The 16,294-nt window shown below is 44.0% G+C and overlaps 1 protein-coding gene across 3 annotated transcripts; it reads right to left on the bottom strand.

Annotated features, from left to right (window-relative positions):
- Positions 1-3,778: 3,778 nt before the first annotated feature.
- LOC130929275 (actin-binding protein WASF3-like) lies at positions 3,779-15,823 on the bottom strand. 3 transcript variants are annotated; one of them, XM_057856352.1, is made up of 11 exons: positions 15,620-15,823; positions 9,174-9,307; positions 8,977-9,111; positions 8,555-8,708; positions 8,373-8,490; positions 7,993-8,061; positions 7,743-7,787; positions 7,541-7,674; positions 5,901-6,194; positions 5,418-5,836; positions 3,779-5,344 (listed from the first exon to the last, which is right to left on the bottom strand). In XM_057856352.1, the coding sequence occupies exons 2-11, from the start codon at positions 9,304-9,306 to the stop codon at positions 5,187-5,189; spliced, it is 1,659 nt and encodes a 552-aa protein (XP_057712335.1). In that variant the 5' UTR covers position 9,307; positions 15,620-15,823; the 3' UTR covers positions 3,779-5,186. The 3 variants fall into 3 exon arrangements, with proteins under 3 accessions (XP_057712335.1, XP_057712336.1, XP_057712337.1); XM_057856353.1 differs by lacking the exon at positions 15,620-15,823 and adding an exon at positions 12,068-15,548; XM_057856354.1 differs by lacking the exon at positions 7,993-8,061.
- Between the last annotated feature and the right edge of the window lie 471 nt (positions 15,824-16,294).

Below are 16,294 nucleotides of genomic sequence, written 5' to 3'. Positions count from 1 at the left end.
TTTTGTTTTGTTTTTTTGCCATGTGGCATTTTTTTGTATGTGGCAAAATTGATTTTGCCATGTGGCATTTTATTGCCTTGTGACAAAATGTATTTTGGCATGTGGCATTTTTTGCCATGTGGCAAAATGGATTTTGGTATGTGGCTTTTTTTTTTTTTGGGTACGTGGCCAAATTGATTTTGCCATGTGGTATTTCTTTTGCCATGTGGCAAAATGTATTTTGGCCTATGGCATTTTTTTTGCCCTTTGGCATTTTTTTGGTATGTGGCAAAATGGATTTGGCATGTGGCATTTTTTTGCCATGTGGCAAATTTTTTTGTTTTTTTTGCCATGTCGCATTTTTTTGTATGTGGCAAAACTGATTTTGCCATGTGGCATGTTATTACCTTGTGGCAAAATGTATTTTGGCATGTGGCATTTTTTGCCATGTGGCAAAATGGATTTTGGTATGCGGCTTTTTTTTTTGGTACGTGGCCAAATTGATTTTGCCATGTATTTCTTTTGCCATGTGGCAAAATGTATTTTGGCATGCGGCATTTTTTTTTTTGCAGTGTGGCATTTTTTGGGGTATGTGGCAAAATTGATTTTGGCATGTAGCATTTTTTGCCATGTGGCAAAATGTTTTTTTTTTTTTTTTTTTTTTTTTTTCACGTGGCATTTTTGTTTTGGTATGTGGCACAATTGATTTTGCCATGTGGCATTTTTTTGCCTTGTGGCAAAATGTATTTTGGCATGTGGCATTTTTTTTTTGCTATGTGGCGAAATTGATTTTGCCATGTGGCATTGTTGTGGCATGTGGCAAAATCGATTTTGCAATCTGCATTGGAGTCAAGAATCTACATTGGACAAGGTGATAATGCTGGAACTTTTGTTTGGTGCCGTTCCAGTAAGATTTACAAAGATGACTGCCTGAAGAAAACATCAAAATTCCCTCAATCCTTGATGATATGAGGCTGCATGTCAGGCAAAGGCACTGGGGAGATGGCTGTGGTTAAATCTTCAAGAAATGCACAAGTTTACATTGAAGTTTTAGAAAACTTTCTTATCCCTTTCAATTGAAACTCTTTAGCATTCAGAAAAACTAAAAGAAATGAATTAACAACATTGTGGTGGTCACTAAATGTTACTTCACTTCATCATCATTTATCATCACCTTGTCCAATGCAGATTCTTGACTCTTGACAAGATGATGGTGCTGGAACTTTGGTTTGGTGCCGTTTCAGTGAGCTTTACAAAGATGACTGCCTGAAGAAAACATCAAAAATCCCTCAGTCTTTGATAATATGGGGCTACGCTAACACTAGTGTCAGTAAATGTTACTTTTATAGAGCAAGTGCAGAGAAATATATATGCAATCACTCCCATTTTGAGGAAAAAAAATTGAATCATTAGAAACAAACAAAGAAATAACAATCAAACCACATCTCTGGCTTTCAGTAGCACCACCTTTGGCTTTTATGACAGCTTGCAGTCTCTGAGGCATAGAATTGATGAATATTTTCATCAATTTGGTGCCAACTCTCTTTGATTGCAGTTGCCAGATCATCCTTGCAGGTCGGAGCCTTGCTGTGGACCATTTTTTTCAATTTCCACCACAGGTTTTCGATAGGGTTGAGATCTGGGCTACTTGCAGGCCATGACATTGAGCCCCATATCATCAAGGACTGAGGGGATTTTGATGTTCTCTTCACGCAGTCATCTTTGTAAATCTCACTGGAACGGCACCAAACAAAAGTTCCAGCATCATCAATTTGTAAAGAGTCAAGAATCTGCATTCTTTTAGTGTTTTCAAGCTTTTTATCTGCGTTTGTTCTCCATGATAAAATGTCTGCGTGCTCGTCCAAGACTGGTGATTCCATACTTTTTGCTAGGAGTTATAGAAAGAACCAAACCCAAATGTCGCTCTTATTTTCTGAAAGTGTTTTTCTTATGCAACGCTGTACAGAAACAAATATTTTTGTAATATCTCATCAGGGCAAGACGATGTCGCCCGCCGTTCTTCCTGGTCTTGGCTTTTCTTCGGCGTGGCGGGACAAATGTGTGAGAAAAAAGTGCCATATTTTCCACTGTGCTCGTGTCTTTGATTTTGTCCCGAGACGTTTCTGCCAAGCTTCCCTTCCCCGCACCTGCAGGAGGCAAGTCGGTCAGGCCGCTTCTAAAAATAGAAAGTCAGATTTCTCGAGTGAACATTTGCGCCTGGTTTTCTACCGTTGGTGAGTTTTTCACTGTCCTTTTAGGGGTAGCCCTCTAGTGTCCTGCATGTACATTTAAAATACTGAGGTTGAGGTACCAAAGCAGGAATTCCCGGATGGAGCAATCAAGAAAAACCACAACAGAGCTAATATTTGGACCGAGTACGGCCTATTTGTAATGTGACCATGGTGTGTGTACGTGTGTGCCGATACACTTACTGTTTTAACAGCATCTAGATGGGGAAAAAATATAATACGCACTTTATAAGAGGGACACTTGTTGCACTTGTATGTCGAATGTAGAACCTCCAAGAGAAACATTTATTTTTATTATTGTACATAACTCCAAAAAAAGGTGAAATGGTCAACAAAGGAAAATAAATACAAGTCAAGACGGTGTGTGTCTTGTTTGTGGCGTCATAGAAAACCAATGCGCAGAATCAAGACGTCAAGTTGAGCGTTTATTGTCTACAGTTGCATGCATACTTGCTGACAGCAGATGTCTTTGAATTCATAAGAAGAATAGTTGTGCGTTTCTAGCAATTCAAATGAAGCAAAGCCTTAAATCAGGGGTGTCAAACTGTCCGGACAAACTGGGCCGCCGCTTCATTTAGCTGAAATAAAGTTGATGTAGTCCAAAGATTGGGCAATATTTTTGACCCTCCCAGTCTAAACGGATTGGACCTCCAGCGCAGTAAACGACAGCCAAATGAGTGATATATTAACTCTGTAGCTACGACATGGCACTCAACAATAGGAGTTTGACACCCCTGCCTTAAATGGATAGACAACGAGAACGAAAAGTGGTATTTGGTATGTGGCAAAATTGATTTTGCCATGTAGCAAAATGTGTTTTGGAAAACTTGGACGTGCATAGCCGTCAATGGCATGGACATGCATGGCCTGCAAAAATGCCATATACCAAAATACATTTTGCCAAATAAAAAAAAATGCCACATACCAAAATTGATTTTGCCACATGTCAAAACAATGCCACATGGCAAAATCAATTTTGCCACATAGCAAAACAAAAATGCCACATGGCAAAAAAACCCCAAAAAAAACATTTTGCCACATGGCAAAAAAATGCTACATGGCAAAATACATTTTGCCACATGGCAAAAAGATTTGCATGGCCCAAAAAAAAAGCCATATGCCAAAATACATTTTGCCACATGGCAAAAGAAATACCACTTGGCAAAATCAATTTGGCCACGTACCAAAAAAAAAAAAAAAGCCGCATACCAAAATCCATTTTGCCACATGGCAAAAAATGTCACATGCCAAAATACATCTTGTCACAAGGCGATAAAATTCCACATGGCAAAATCAATTTTGCCACATACCAAAAAATGCCACATGGCAAAAAAACAAAACAAAAAAACATTTTGCCACATGGCAAAATACATTTTGCCACATGGCAAAAAAAATGCTACATACCCCCCCAAAAAATGCCGCAGGGCAAAAAAAATGCCATATGCCAAAATACATTTTGCCACATGGCAAAAAAAAATTCCACAGGCACACATACCAAAAAAAAACGCCACATGACAAAATACATTTTGCCAAATGGCAAAAAACCGCCACATGCCAAAATACATTTTGCCACAAGGCAAAAAAAAAATGCCACATGGCAAAATCAATTTTGCCACATACCAAAAAAAAAAAAAAGCCACATGAAAAAAAAATGACACATGCCAAAATCCATTTTGCCACATACCAAGAAAATGCCATATGCATTTGGCATGTAGCAAAAAATGCCACATGCCAAAATCCATTTTGCCATATACAGAAAAAAATGCCACATGCCAAAAAAATACCACATACCAAAATACATTTTGTCACATGGCAAAAAAATGCCACATGGCAAAATCAATTTTGCCACATACCAAAAAAAAATGCCACGTGGCAAAAAATGCCTCAAGCCAAAATCCATTTTGCCATGTAAAAAATGCCGCATGCCAAAATACATTTTGTCACATGGCCAAAAAATGCCACACGCCAAAATATATTTTGCCACATGGCAAAAAAATGTCACATGGCAAAATCAATTTTGCCGCATACAAAAAAAAATGCCACAAGCCAAAATCCATTTTGCAACATACCAAAAAAATGCTACATGGCAAAATCCATTTTGCCACATGGCAAAAAAATGCCACATGCCAAAACACATTTTGCCACATGGCAAAAAAATGCCACATACCAAAATCAATTTTGCCACATGGCAAAATATATTTTGCCACATACCAAATTCCACTTTTCGTTCTCGGCCCTGCTGCCTAAATGGCAGGACTGTTTTTTAAAAGCACAATGTTTCACCTCAATCAAGTACAAAATAGTCGCGTAAATGAGATGTCTCACAGCAACAAAACAGTCAAGCCCAGTGCTAACGCCGTTATACTACAATTGCACATGGATTTATTTAGTGTGGGCCACAATCCTTCAAAACTTCGCGAATTGCGAATAAAGGAGACTCGTTCGCGACGCTAGCCAGCAAAGCCTACCTTCAGCGCGTCGTATTCCGATTCGGTCACTTTTCTGACGACAAAAGTATGACAACAAACGATAAAACAAAGCCACTGTACAATTGCTCATGTTTGAAAACGTATTTTACACTCTCACCACTAGAGGTCACTCAAGTTAAGAAGCGGCCAGCTTCGATGTCAATAAACACACCTTAAAGTGAGCGATGATCCGGATTCATCCGATATGATTATACCGATAGACACAAACAGTACAATTGTCAATTAGGCGAGAATCGACAATTTGTTTGGTTGGTGCTGAAACATTCGGTGTTACTCTGATAATTTTGTGATTTCCATGAAATTGTTATCTACTTCACAACGACCATCCGGAAGTCTGGGGTAACAAAAAAACAACGGTTGTATTATTTTGAAAGAAAAGCACTATTTTTGTTTGTTTTAGCCACACGTCATCACTATTTTTCATTGAAAACACAAGCAGTGCTTTTCTTCCAAAAAGGGTCGACGCGTTTTAGTCAGACCACTCGTTTTCATCCAGCTCGGAGTCGTCGTCCGACTCGCTGTATTCCACGGCGATGCGTCGAGACAAGATGGTGGCCACGTCGTTGCCCACCGGCTCGCGCTTGGCTTCCTGTTCCCGCTGTTCCTGCACCTTCCTCAGCTGGATGCCTGCAGTAGAAGAGTCAGGTGTTACTGTATGCAAAAAGTCAAATCCAGTGGCTTTTTTGAGATGACTGCGCACCTCGACGTATGGCGGCGAGCAGGTCGGAGCGGGCGTCGCTCATGGGGATCATGCCCAGCACTGCCCCCTTCCTGGCAGGGGGAGCGCCGTCCGTTGCCGCCTGGCCAGCGCCGGCGCGCGTCGGAGAGGGGTGTGCCCGGTGAGTCGCCGGACCCCCAGGCGGGGGAGGAGGCGGTGCAGCCGGCGGCACCCCGGAAGGGGGGTGGGCGGGAGAGGGGACGTAGTTGACCGGGGGCGGAGGAGGGGAGGGGGAGTAAGGACGGGATAGGGCGGAGGAAGAGGGGGGCACAGCGGACGCGGCGCCAGAGGGCGGGCCCGGGGTCTGATCGAAGGCGGTTTGCGCCGATGGGATGGTCGGTGGGGGAGGGGGCGGCGCAGGTGGGATGTAGTACTCTGGAATGGTGGAGGGTTGGCCTCCGCTGGGGGGAAAAAGGTATGAGGTCATAATCTGGAATGCAGCTCTGAGCGACGAGGGGACGTTACCCGTGTCCGGCGCGGTAATCCTTAAGCGGCGGCTGCCTGGGCCCGTTGACCGTCAGATCCCCAGCAGCTGGGTTGGCCTGTGTCGACGGGGTCCGGCCTAGGGAGGCGGCATGGCGCCCGCCGGCAGCTGCCGCAACACCTCCTGCCGGCGGGTTTGCAGGCCTCAATCCCCGATCCAGCGACTGGGTCTGTGCCGCCGAACCCGGGTGGTCCCTGGCGCGGTGGTGGTCCGAGGCAGAGACCTGGCTCGAAGGGTGGTTGGGACTGGCGGGGTAGGAGTCGGACGCGGCCGACCTGACGGAGAGGGGCGTGCATTAAGAAGCACAGATAGAGGAGCAAATAAGTATTTAGTCAACCACCAATTGTGCAAGTCCTCCTACTTGAAAAGATTAGAGAGGCTTGTAATTGTCAACATGGGTAAACCTCAACCATGAGAGACAGAATGTGGGGGAAAAAAAACAGAAAATCACATTGTTTGATTTTGAATTTATTTCCAAATTAGAGTGGAAAATAAGTATTTGGTCACTTACAAACAAGCAAGATTTCTGGCTGTCTTCTAACAAAGGCTCCACTTGTTACCTGTATTAATGGCACCTGTTTTAACTCATTATCGGTATAAAAGACACCTGTCCACAACCTTAGTCAGTCACACTCCAAACTCCACTATGGCCAAGCCCAAAGAGCTGTCGAAGGACACCAGAGACAAAATTGTAGACCTGCACCAGGCTGGGAAGACTGAATCTGCAATAGGTAAAACGCTTGGTGTAAAGAAATCAACCGTGGGAGCAATTATTAGAAAATGGAAGACATACAAGACCACTGATAATCTCCCTCGATCTGGGGCTCCATGCAAGATTTCACCTCGTGGCGTCAAAATGATGACAAGAACGGTGAGCAAAAATCCCAGAACCACACGGGGGGACCTAGTGAATGACCTACAGAGAGCTGGGACCGCAGTAACAAAGACTACTATCAGTAACACAATGCGCCGCCAGGGACTCCAATCCTGCACTGCCAGACGTGTCCCCCTGCTGAAGCCAGTACACGTCCAGGCCCGTCTGCGGTTCGCTAGAGAGCATTTGGATGATCCAGAAGACGACTGGGAGAATGTGTAATGGTCAGATGAAACCAAAATAGAACTTTTTGGTAGAAACACAGGTTCTTGTGTTTGGAGGAGAAAGACTACTGAATTGCATCCGAAGAACACCATACCCACTGTGAAGCATGCGGGTGGAAACATCATGCTTTTGGGTCTGTTTTTCTGCAAAGGGAACAGGACGACTGATCTGTGTAAAGAAAATAATGAATGGGGCCATGTATCTCGACATTTTGAGTGAAAATCTCCTTCCATCAGCAAGGGCATTGAAGATGAGACGTGGCTGGGTCTCTCAGCATGACAATGATCCCAAACACACAGCCAGGGCAACAAATGTAAGAAGCATTTCAAGGTCCTGGAGTGGCCTAGCCAGTCTCCAGATTTCAACCCCATAGAAAATCTGTAGGGGGAGTTCAAAGTCTGTTTACAGGTTCAAAGTACAATTACAGGCCTCTCTAATATATTCAAGTGGAAGAACTTGCACTTGATTGACTAAATAATTATTTGCCCCACTGTATACAAAAAGCCCTTCTGAGCTGGGTACCTGCTGTCGGGTGACAAGGACCCCTCGGGTGACATGCCGTGGTAAGGTGAGGGCGTGAGTCTGGCGTCGGGTCGGAACTCCTTGTCGTAAGCTAGCACGTTCCACTCCTGACGTCGGTTGCGAGCCTTACGCACCTTGGGGAGAGAACCGTAGAGAGTTTCATACGAAAACACGGAGGTTCGAGGGGCGACCTTTTACTGACCTTCTTGACTTCACGGCCCGGCTCGTCCACCTGCCTCTGTTGCTCCTGGTAGACAAAGACAATGCCTTAATATGCGGGCCTGTTTCCAGGTCTGCAACAGGTGACTTTTCAGTAAGTGACGCGAACGAACACAATGCAAAGCAACGCATAACAAGCATGATGACTGCGTGGGTGTTCGAAGCATACATCCTCAGTGACGTGTGTGTGTGCGCGGGGTGGAGGGAAAGGTCAGGGTTCGGGGTTGTCTTACAGAGATGGACAGGGGGCTCCTGGGTGGGGCCTGTCTGGAGTGGGGCTTGTCGGGATGGGCCGGACAGCCCTACGGAAAGACGGGAGAGACAAGCTTCCACGTTAGACTGGGAAACAGAGCCAGGGAGAGGGAGTAGGGGAAAGGAGGTAGGTCAGCAGGGCGAGGTCGGGTTGCGCTGCAGATTGTGGAAAAGGTGAAATGCAGGCGGAGACAAAATGAAATCGCCACAAAGCTCAGCAAACGCGCACAGCAGACGCCAGTCAGGAATTGGGAAAAAGTCCAATAGAAGACGAGGAGTCGTCTGGCTGTCGCGGAAACCGGATGAGAGGAAAGCGCAAAGAAAGGCCGACGATCCGGCGGCACTCTGGAGCCACGCATACCTTCTGCCGTCGCTTCTCCTTGCGCTTGTCCTCCGTGGCCTGCAGCATCTTTTCCTTCCACAGGTTGAAGAAGTAGGACGAGTCCGTGTAGAATTTGAGCGCGTCCTTTTTGTCATCCCTGTTGAAGGTTGAGGTTAGGACAAGAGCGACGGACGCGGCGGCGGATGGGTAATGATTGGCACCTGTAGGGGCTAAGGATGTTAAGCGGAGGAGGTTTGTCGCAGCGATGGTACATCTCCACCACCGGGTTGGGCACCGACGTCCTGGACACCACCTGCTGGTCTTGCACGGTACTGCTCTTGAAGGCCTTCCTCATGTTGATGTCCTGCAGCGACACTGTGGAAGAAAAGCTCACTGACCGGATTGGCCGAAGACGGGCCACGTGCCTAAAGAGTTTTAACACGGCGTGGTCGCTTTCCAGGCAATGCCAGATGGTCGCACGCGCACACATTCAGATTAACCCTAGCGATGTGACATCTGCTCTTTCGAGCCACTTGAGGTTTGTTTGCAGTCTTAAGGAGCTTTTCAAGTATTCCGGAAAGTGGCGGAGTTCACTGCAGGTTAGCCGCGAGTCCCAAAAAGAGACAACGAAATCTTCACCTACCTTCCTCCACCGTGGAGTCCAGCTGAGTTACTTTGACGGCCAGCTGGTCCACACGTTCTTGGAGGCCGCTCATCCTCACGTAGAAGCTGTTGGCTTCGTTGAACAGCTCGCCGAAAATGTCCTCGGCGTGACGACCTGCGGTTAGAACGCGTCAAGTCAAAAAGCCAAAAAGGACTGTTTCTTCGGCGTGTACTCACTGAGGCCTCCAAGCTGCTTTATGATGGCGGCCAACGTGCTGTTGGTGACGCACTCCAGCTCGCTGGTCACGCCATGCGGCAGCGCCCCGCGGCACAGGTGCCTGGGCTCGATGGTTCTCTTCACCAGCGGCATGCTGAGTGACAAAAACACACAAAAAGATGGATCCGACCCAAGGGCATAGGTTTGGTCTCAATATTGGTAGGGACGATATGGCATAAATAACCTGCATGTACACTTTTTGCTGGGGATAGGACATTCTTAATGATCAGTGCAAAATACTGTCCCTACCTAAAGTCTTGTCGCTTATCCATTTTGTTGAAACAATGGCTAATAACCTGACTTTTAATTATTCAATTGGTTTCAGAAATGGCTCATATGAAAGCAAAGACCCTCCCAAATGATGTTGAATGTACAAAAATATATTTGTTTCACTGAAAGATATTTATCATTTATTGAAGACATAAAGGTCAAATTTTGGCAAGACAAAAGTTTTGTCGCCTACAGAAAGTAGTGTGAAAATTGAACAAAAAATGTACTTCAAATACAAAAACTGTGGTGCTGTGAGATCCAAATTTAATATTTTGTATGACTTCCATGGGCTTGAAGGACTGCATCCATGCGGTTCGGCAAGGATTCATACAATTTATTGATGAAGTCATCAGGAACATCAAAGAAAGCAGTCTTGCATGCCTCCCAGAGTTCATCAACGTTCTTGGGTTTCGTCTTCTATGCTTCCTCTTTCATCCTGTTAATGTCTGGTGACTGGGCTGGGGGAACTTGATCTTCTTTGCCTTAAGGAACTTTGAGGTAGAGATTGAAGTATGCGATTGAGCACCATCCTGCTGCAGAATTTATAATATAATATTTTTGTATTTGAAGTACGTTTTTTGTTCAATTTTCACACTACTTTCTGTAGGTGACAAAACTTTTGTCTTGCCAAAATTTGACCTTAATGTCTTCATTCATTGATAAATCTTTTTTCAGTGAAACAAATATATTTTTGTACATTCAGCGTCATTTGGGAGGGTCTTAGCTTTTAATATGAGCCTTTTCTGAAACCAATTGCATAATTAAAAGTCAGGTTATCAGCAATTGCTTCTACAAAAGCGACAAGACTTTTGTCAGGGACTGTAAAGGAGGACTCTTTAAGCAGCGACCTACTCGAGTTTTGCAGGTTAGCAAAATTAGCAAAATTAAAAAGTAGCAAAATTTGTGGTGTGTTCCCCACTTCCACAACATTGACATATTTTTACATTTCTTACAGTGGCTGCTGTTGGCTGAAAAAAAAAACTAATACCTCTAATATCTTTAATACCTTAATACTCAACATTGTCTAAATAAAGAAATTAAATATAACTGAAAATCTTCTTTGTCAGGAAAAAAAAAAATTGAGCCGTTTTCCAGGTAAACTACTGCTTTTTTCCACAAACACAAACCAAAAAAAAAAAAAAAAAAAGCCCCTATGGGGTGCTTTAAGACCACATAAATAAAATTTAAAGTAAAATTGGGGAGAAAGGGGTAAAACTCGGTTCACTACATTTCTCACAGTTTAATTAGTTAGTACTCTTTAAGCAGCGACCTACTCGAGTTTTGCAGGTTAGCAAGTTCACACAGTTTAATGTTATGCCAAACTTGATGCAGGTCAGACTTTCAGTAGCAAAATTAGTGGTGTGTTCCCCACTTCCACAGCATTGACATATTTTTACATTTCTTACAGTGGCTGCTGTTGGGTGAAAAAAAATGTAATATATATCTAATATCTTTAATACTTTCATACTCAACACTGTCTAAATAAAGAAATTAAATATAACTGAAAATCTTCTTTGTCAGGAAATAACAAAAAAATAAAATTTGTGCCGTTTTCCAGGTAAACTGCTTTTTTCCACAAGCACAAACCAACAAAAAAATAGAATAAGATAAAATAAAGCTCCTGTGGGGTGCTTTAAGACCACATAAATAAAATTTAAAGTAAAATTGGGGAGAAAGGGGTAAAACTCGGTTCACTACATTTCTCACAATTTAATTAATTAGGACACTTTAAGCAGCGACCTACTCGAGTTTTGCAGGTTAGCAAGTTCACACAGTTTAATGTTATGCCAAACCGGTTGCAGGTCAGACTTTTAGAAGCAAAATTAGTGGTGTGTTCCCCACTTCCACAACATTGACATATTTTTACATTTCTTACAGTGGCTGCTGTTAGCTGAAAAAAAAAATCTAATATATCTAATATCTTTAATACTTTAGTACTCAACATTGTCTAAATAAAGAAATTAAATATAACTGAAAATCTTCTTTGTCAGGAAATAACAAAAAAATTAAAAATTGTGCTATTTTCCAGGTAAACTACAGCTTTTTTCCACAAGCACAACCAAACTTGAAAATAAATAAATCAATGAATAAATAAAGCTCCTGTAGGGTGTTTTACGACCACATTAATAAAATTAAAAGTAAAATTGGGGAAAAAGGGGTAAAACTCGGTTCACTACATTTCTCACAATTTAATTTATTAGGACTCTTTGAGCAGCAACCCACTCGAGTTTTGCAAGTTGGCAAGTTCACACAGTTTAATGTTATGCCAAACCTGATGCAGGTCAGACTTTCAGTAGCAAAATTATTCCCCAAAAATTTCCCCACTTCCACAACATTGACATATTTTTACATTTCTTACAGTGGCTGCTATTGGCTGATAAAAAAACTAATATCTTTAATATCTAATGTGTGGGTGGGGGTGGTCCAGGTCATTAGCCAATTAAATGTGGGTTTAGGAGGAAAAATTGGACCGGCACATTCAGCAAGTGAAAAGAGGTACATGAAAGTCTGACCATAATGAAAAAAATTCACTTAATAATGGTGGTGGGGACAATTTCAGCATCCTGAGAAGTTTTGTCCTTACCGTCCCTATGCAAACCTACGCCCTTGATCCGACCGATTCAACGAGAAGTTACGCGATCCCATCATCGCGGCAACCGCGTTCCTCCCGTCAGCCCATCGTCCGAGTTGACAAGCGAACGAGACTCAAGTGAGAGCAGTCAGTCACGTTCCGTTTGTCTCTCGGTAAACAGGTCAGGCAAATCAGGCATTGTGCTCTGCCCCCCGCCCCCATCCAGCCCCTCACAATTGAATGTGTCGGTCTCAGCGTGGCTGCGTCAAGTCATCCGGCAGAAAAACGTTCGGGGGGCCCGCCCGGAGCGGGGGTCACAGCGAGTTTGCCCAAAACGGGACGTGAGACACTAGGGCGTAGGTATTGGTAGGGACAAAATAAAAGCCTAACCTGCATCTACACTTTTTGGTGGGAACGGGACATGAATAAGACCAAAGAGATTGGGTGAATGGGTGTCAGGGCTAAATTTCTTACCAATATGAATCTAATTAATTGATAGGCTAAATTATCAATGCAAAATAAATCTGTATTGATTTATACTAACATTCACACTGTAAATGTATAATGTCTTAATCTGATCATTTTTTCTTAAATCTAGTCGAATAATTTTCTCCGTCTTGTTTTGAGGGTTAAAATAATGAAAATTTGGGGAGAAGGGGATAAACCTTAGCTCACTACATTTCTTAGTTTAATTAACGTTAACAGTAGAAAACACATAAAGGAGGATATTTCTCTCAAAGCAGCTTCCTACTCGAAATTCACACAGATTAATGTTATGCAAACTCTGATGCTGGTCGGACTTTTAGTAGCAAAATTAGTGGTGTGTTCCCCACCTCCACAACATTGACTTTTTACAATACCTACAGTGGCCGCTGCTGGCAGAAAAAAAACTCGAATATTCCTCCTCTTCGAAGGGGGGAGAGGATGCGGCATGTTGTATTTACAGTGGGGCAAATAACTATTTAGTCAACCACCAATTGTGCAAGTTCTCCTACTTGAAAAGATTAGAGAGGCCTGTAATTGTCAACATGGGTAAACCTCAATCATGAGAGACAGAATATGGGGAAAAAAAACAGAAAATCACATTGTTTTGTGTTGGTATTTTCCTAGTGTGACTTGTCCCTGTGATTACCCATTGATTTCACCTGTTGTGCCTGCTCCTACTGAGTCCTCCTGTATTACCCAGCTGTTCCTCGTTGTCTTGTTACCCCTTGTCTGCATGTGTGTACATAAGTACCCAGTTTCTTTTCACTCCTTGTTGCGTCATTGTCAATGTCAATCTCCACGTTCATGTCAACGTTTTTCCCCAGTTCCTTGTCATGCTTGGAAAGTAAGTTTATTAGTTAGCCTGACTTTTGTTAAGTTTTTGGATCACCACAGCCTTTGTTTTGTACTTTGTTTTTGTTGGCTTGAATTAAATCATTTTTGCACCATCTATCTGCCTCGCCTCCCTTTCCCTGCATTTGGGCTTACACACCACCTGCCTGCCCGGTTTACCTGACAGTTTGATTTTTAAAGAATTTATTTCCAAATTAGAGTGGAAAATAAGTATTCGGTCACCTACAAACAAGCAAGATTTCTGGCTGTCAAAGAGGTCTAATTTCTTCTAACGAGGTCTAACGAGGCTTCACTCGTTACCTGTATTAATGTCACCTGTTTTAACTCATAATCGGTATAAAAGACAACTGTCCACAACCTCAGTCAGTCACACTCCAAACTCCACTATGGCCAAGACCAAAGAGCTGTCGAAGGACACCAGAGACAAAATTGTAGACCTGCACCAGGCTGGGAAGACTGAATCTGCAATAGGTAAAACGCTTGGTGTAAAGAAATCAACTGTGGGAGCAATTATTTGAAAATGGAAGACATACAAGACCACTAATAATCTCCCTCGATCTGGGGCTCCATGCAAGATCTCACCCCGTGGTGGCAAAATGATAACAAGAACGGTGAGCAAAAATCCCAGAACCACACGGGGGGACCTAGTGAATGACCTACAGAGAGCTGGCGCCAAAGTAACAAAGGCAACAAATTCTGCACTGCCAGACGTGTCCCCTTGCTGAAGAAAGGACACGTCCAGGCCCGTCTGCGGTTTGCTAGAGAGCATTTGGACGACACAGAAGAGGACTGGGAGAATGTGTTATGGTCAGATGAAACCAAAATAGAACATTTTGGTAGAAACACAGGTTCTCGTGTTTGGACGTGAAAGAATACTGAATTGCATCTGAAGAACACCATACCCACTGTGAAGCATGGGAGTGGAAACATCATGCTTTGGGGCTGTTTTTCTGCAAAGGGACCAGGACGACTGATCCGTGTAAAGGAAAGAATGTACGGGGCCATGTATCGAGAGATTTTGAGTGAAAATCTCCTTCCATCAGCAAGGGCATCGAAGATGAGACGTGGCTGGGTCTTTCAGCATGACAATGATCTCAAACACACAGCCAGGGCAACAAAGGAGTGGCTTTGTCAGAAGCATTTCAATGTCCTAGAGTGGCCTAGCCAGTCTCCAGATCTCAACCCCATAGAAAATCGGTGGAGGGAGTTGAAAGTCCGTGTTGCGCAACGACAGCCCCAAAACATCACGGCTCTAGAAGGGATCTGCATGGAGGAATGGGCCAAAATACCAGCAACAGTGTGTGAAAAGCTTGTTACAGAAAACGTTTGGCCTCCGTTATTCCCAACAAAGGGTACATAACAAAGTATTGAGATGAACTTTTGATATTGACCAAATAATTATTTTCCACCATGATTTGCAAATAAATTCTTTAAAAATCAAACAATGTGATTTTCTGGGTTTTTGTTCCACATTTTGTCTCTCATGGTTGAGGTTTACCCATGTTGACAATTACAGGGCTCTCTCAAGTGGGAGAACTTGCACAATTTGTGGTTGACTAAATACTTATTTGCCCCACTGTATGTAACGGAGTTCATTATAGAATGCAAATAAGTTGCTTAAAAGTTGGTGGGGACAATTTGAGCATCTTGAAAAGTTGGTAGTGTTGTGTCCCGATCGTCTCTATGCAAAACTACGCCCTTGGTGAGACACCTCAGCGAGACCGATGAAATCCATGAAGCTGCGTCTTGGTTTCCCACCTCAAGTTGGCACCAGCGAGCGCCCGTGCCATCTTGCAGCCCCCGCTTGCCACCGTTTGCTTACATAAGCACCAAAGCAATCCCTGCAAAATGCCATTCTTTCACAGGAACGAGCCTCGAAATGACAAGGCTGAAGCGCGTGGAGGCCGCTCTCAACATGGCTGACGCACTGGAGCACGTTCACGGTTACCATGGCAACCCGAGGGACCAGGGCGGAGGAAGATAGGAGATGCTGGTGCCTTGCTCCGAGGCATCTAGACGCACGTCCACGGACGCCTTGCTCACGTGATCTGTTAGGACGCCATCCCGCAAGCGAGCACGCGTAGGTGGTCGTGATGAAAGGGGCGGGGGGGCGTCGACGTCGGTCACGGTGCAAACGCACCATTGTGGGGGGGTGAGGTTGTGATTGTCGGGGGCTTTGCGGATGAATCGAGGGGCCTCTCCTGCGCGCGTGTGCTCGAGCCTTACCTGGCTGCTGCGACTGCTTTCTTTCTTCTTGAACCTTCACGCGATTCCTCCTCTCATTGGGCGGCGGCCATGTTTCGGGGCGCAAAGGGAAGGATGGATGCGCGAACGGACGGCGCGACTGCCGCTCGGCTGCTCGTGTGGCGTTTCCACGGCAGCGACGTCGACCTGACGAGCGTCAAGCCGCCCTGCGGTCAAGCCCGCACAACTTCCGCTCGGCATTTCACAATAAAAGTTGGGAAGAACCGCTGCAATGATCATTCAATTTTGCTACTCTCAGTCCATCAAACCTGTATGACGTCGTCGATTCCTTCATTTTACGGCGGCGTCAATTACATCGTCATTGAAGCGTGAGTTCGCTTTTCTCGTCCAGTCTCGACTATCCAGTCCACTACATGAAAAAGCGGGACATTTCTGTGGAAAACATCCAGAAACAGTTCAACACCTTTTTTTTTTGGACCTGCTTTCTCCAATAAATTGGAACGAATTCCTCATCTGGAATCGCGTGCACTTTCAACTCAAATGGGAAAAGTACATTTTTTTTTTGTATATAAAAAAATTCAAGAATGAGAATGTTTTTTATGATTAATGTACTCATTTTGTTATCGAAATTCTACCTTCACAAATGTAAATTTAGCAAGCTGTTACCTTCTTTTTCTCACTTTCATAACGACACTG

This window comes from Corythoichthys intestinalis, chromosome 13 (genome assembly GCF_030265065.1).
Source record: "Corythoichthys intestinalis isolate RoL2023-P3 chromosome 13, ASM3026506v1, whole genome shotgun sequence".
Taxonomy (NCBI): Eukaryota; Metazoa; Chordata; class Actinopteri; order Syngnathiformes; family Syngnathidae; genus Corythoichthys; species Corythoichthys intestinalis.
The sequence above is the reverse complement of the archived record's forward strand: the minus strand, read 5'-3'. Positions and strand labels throughout refer to the sequence as shown.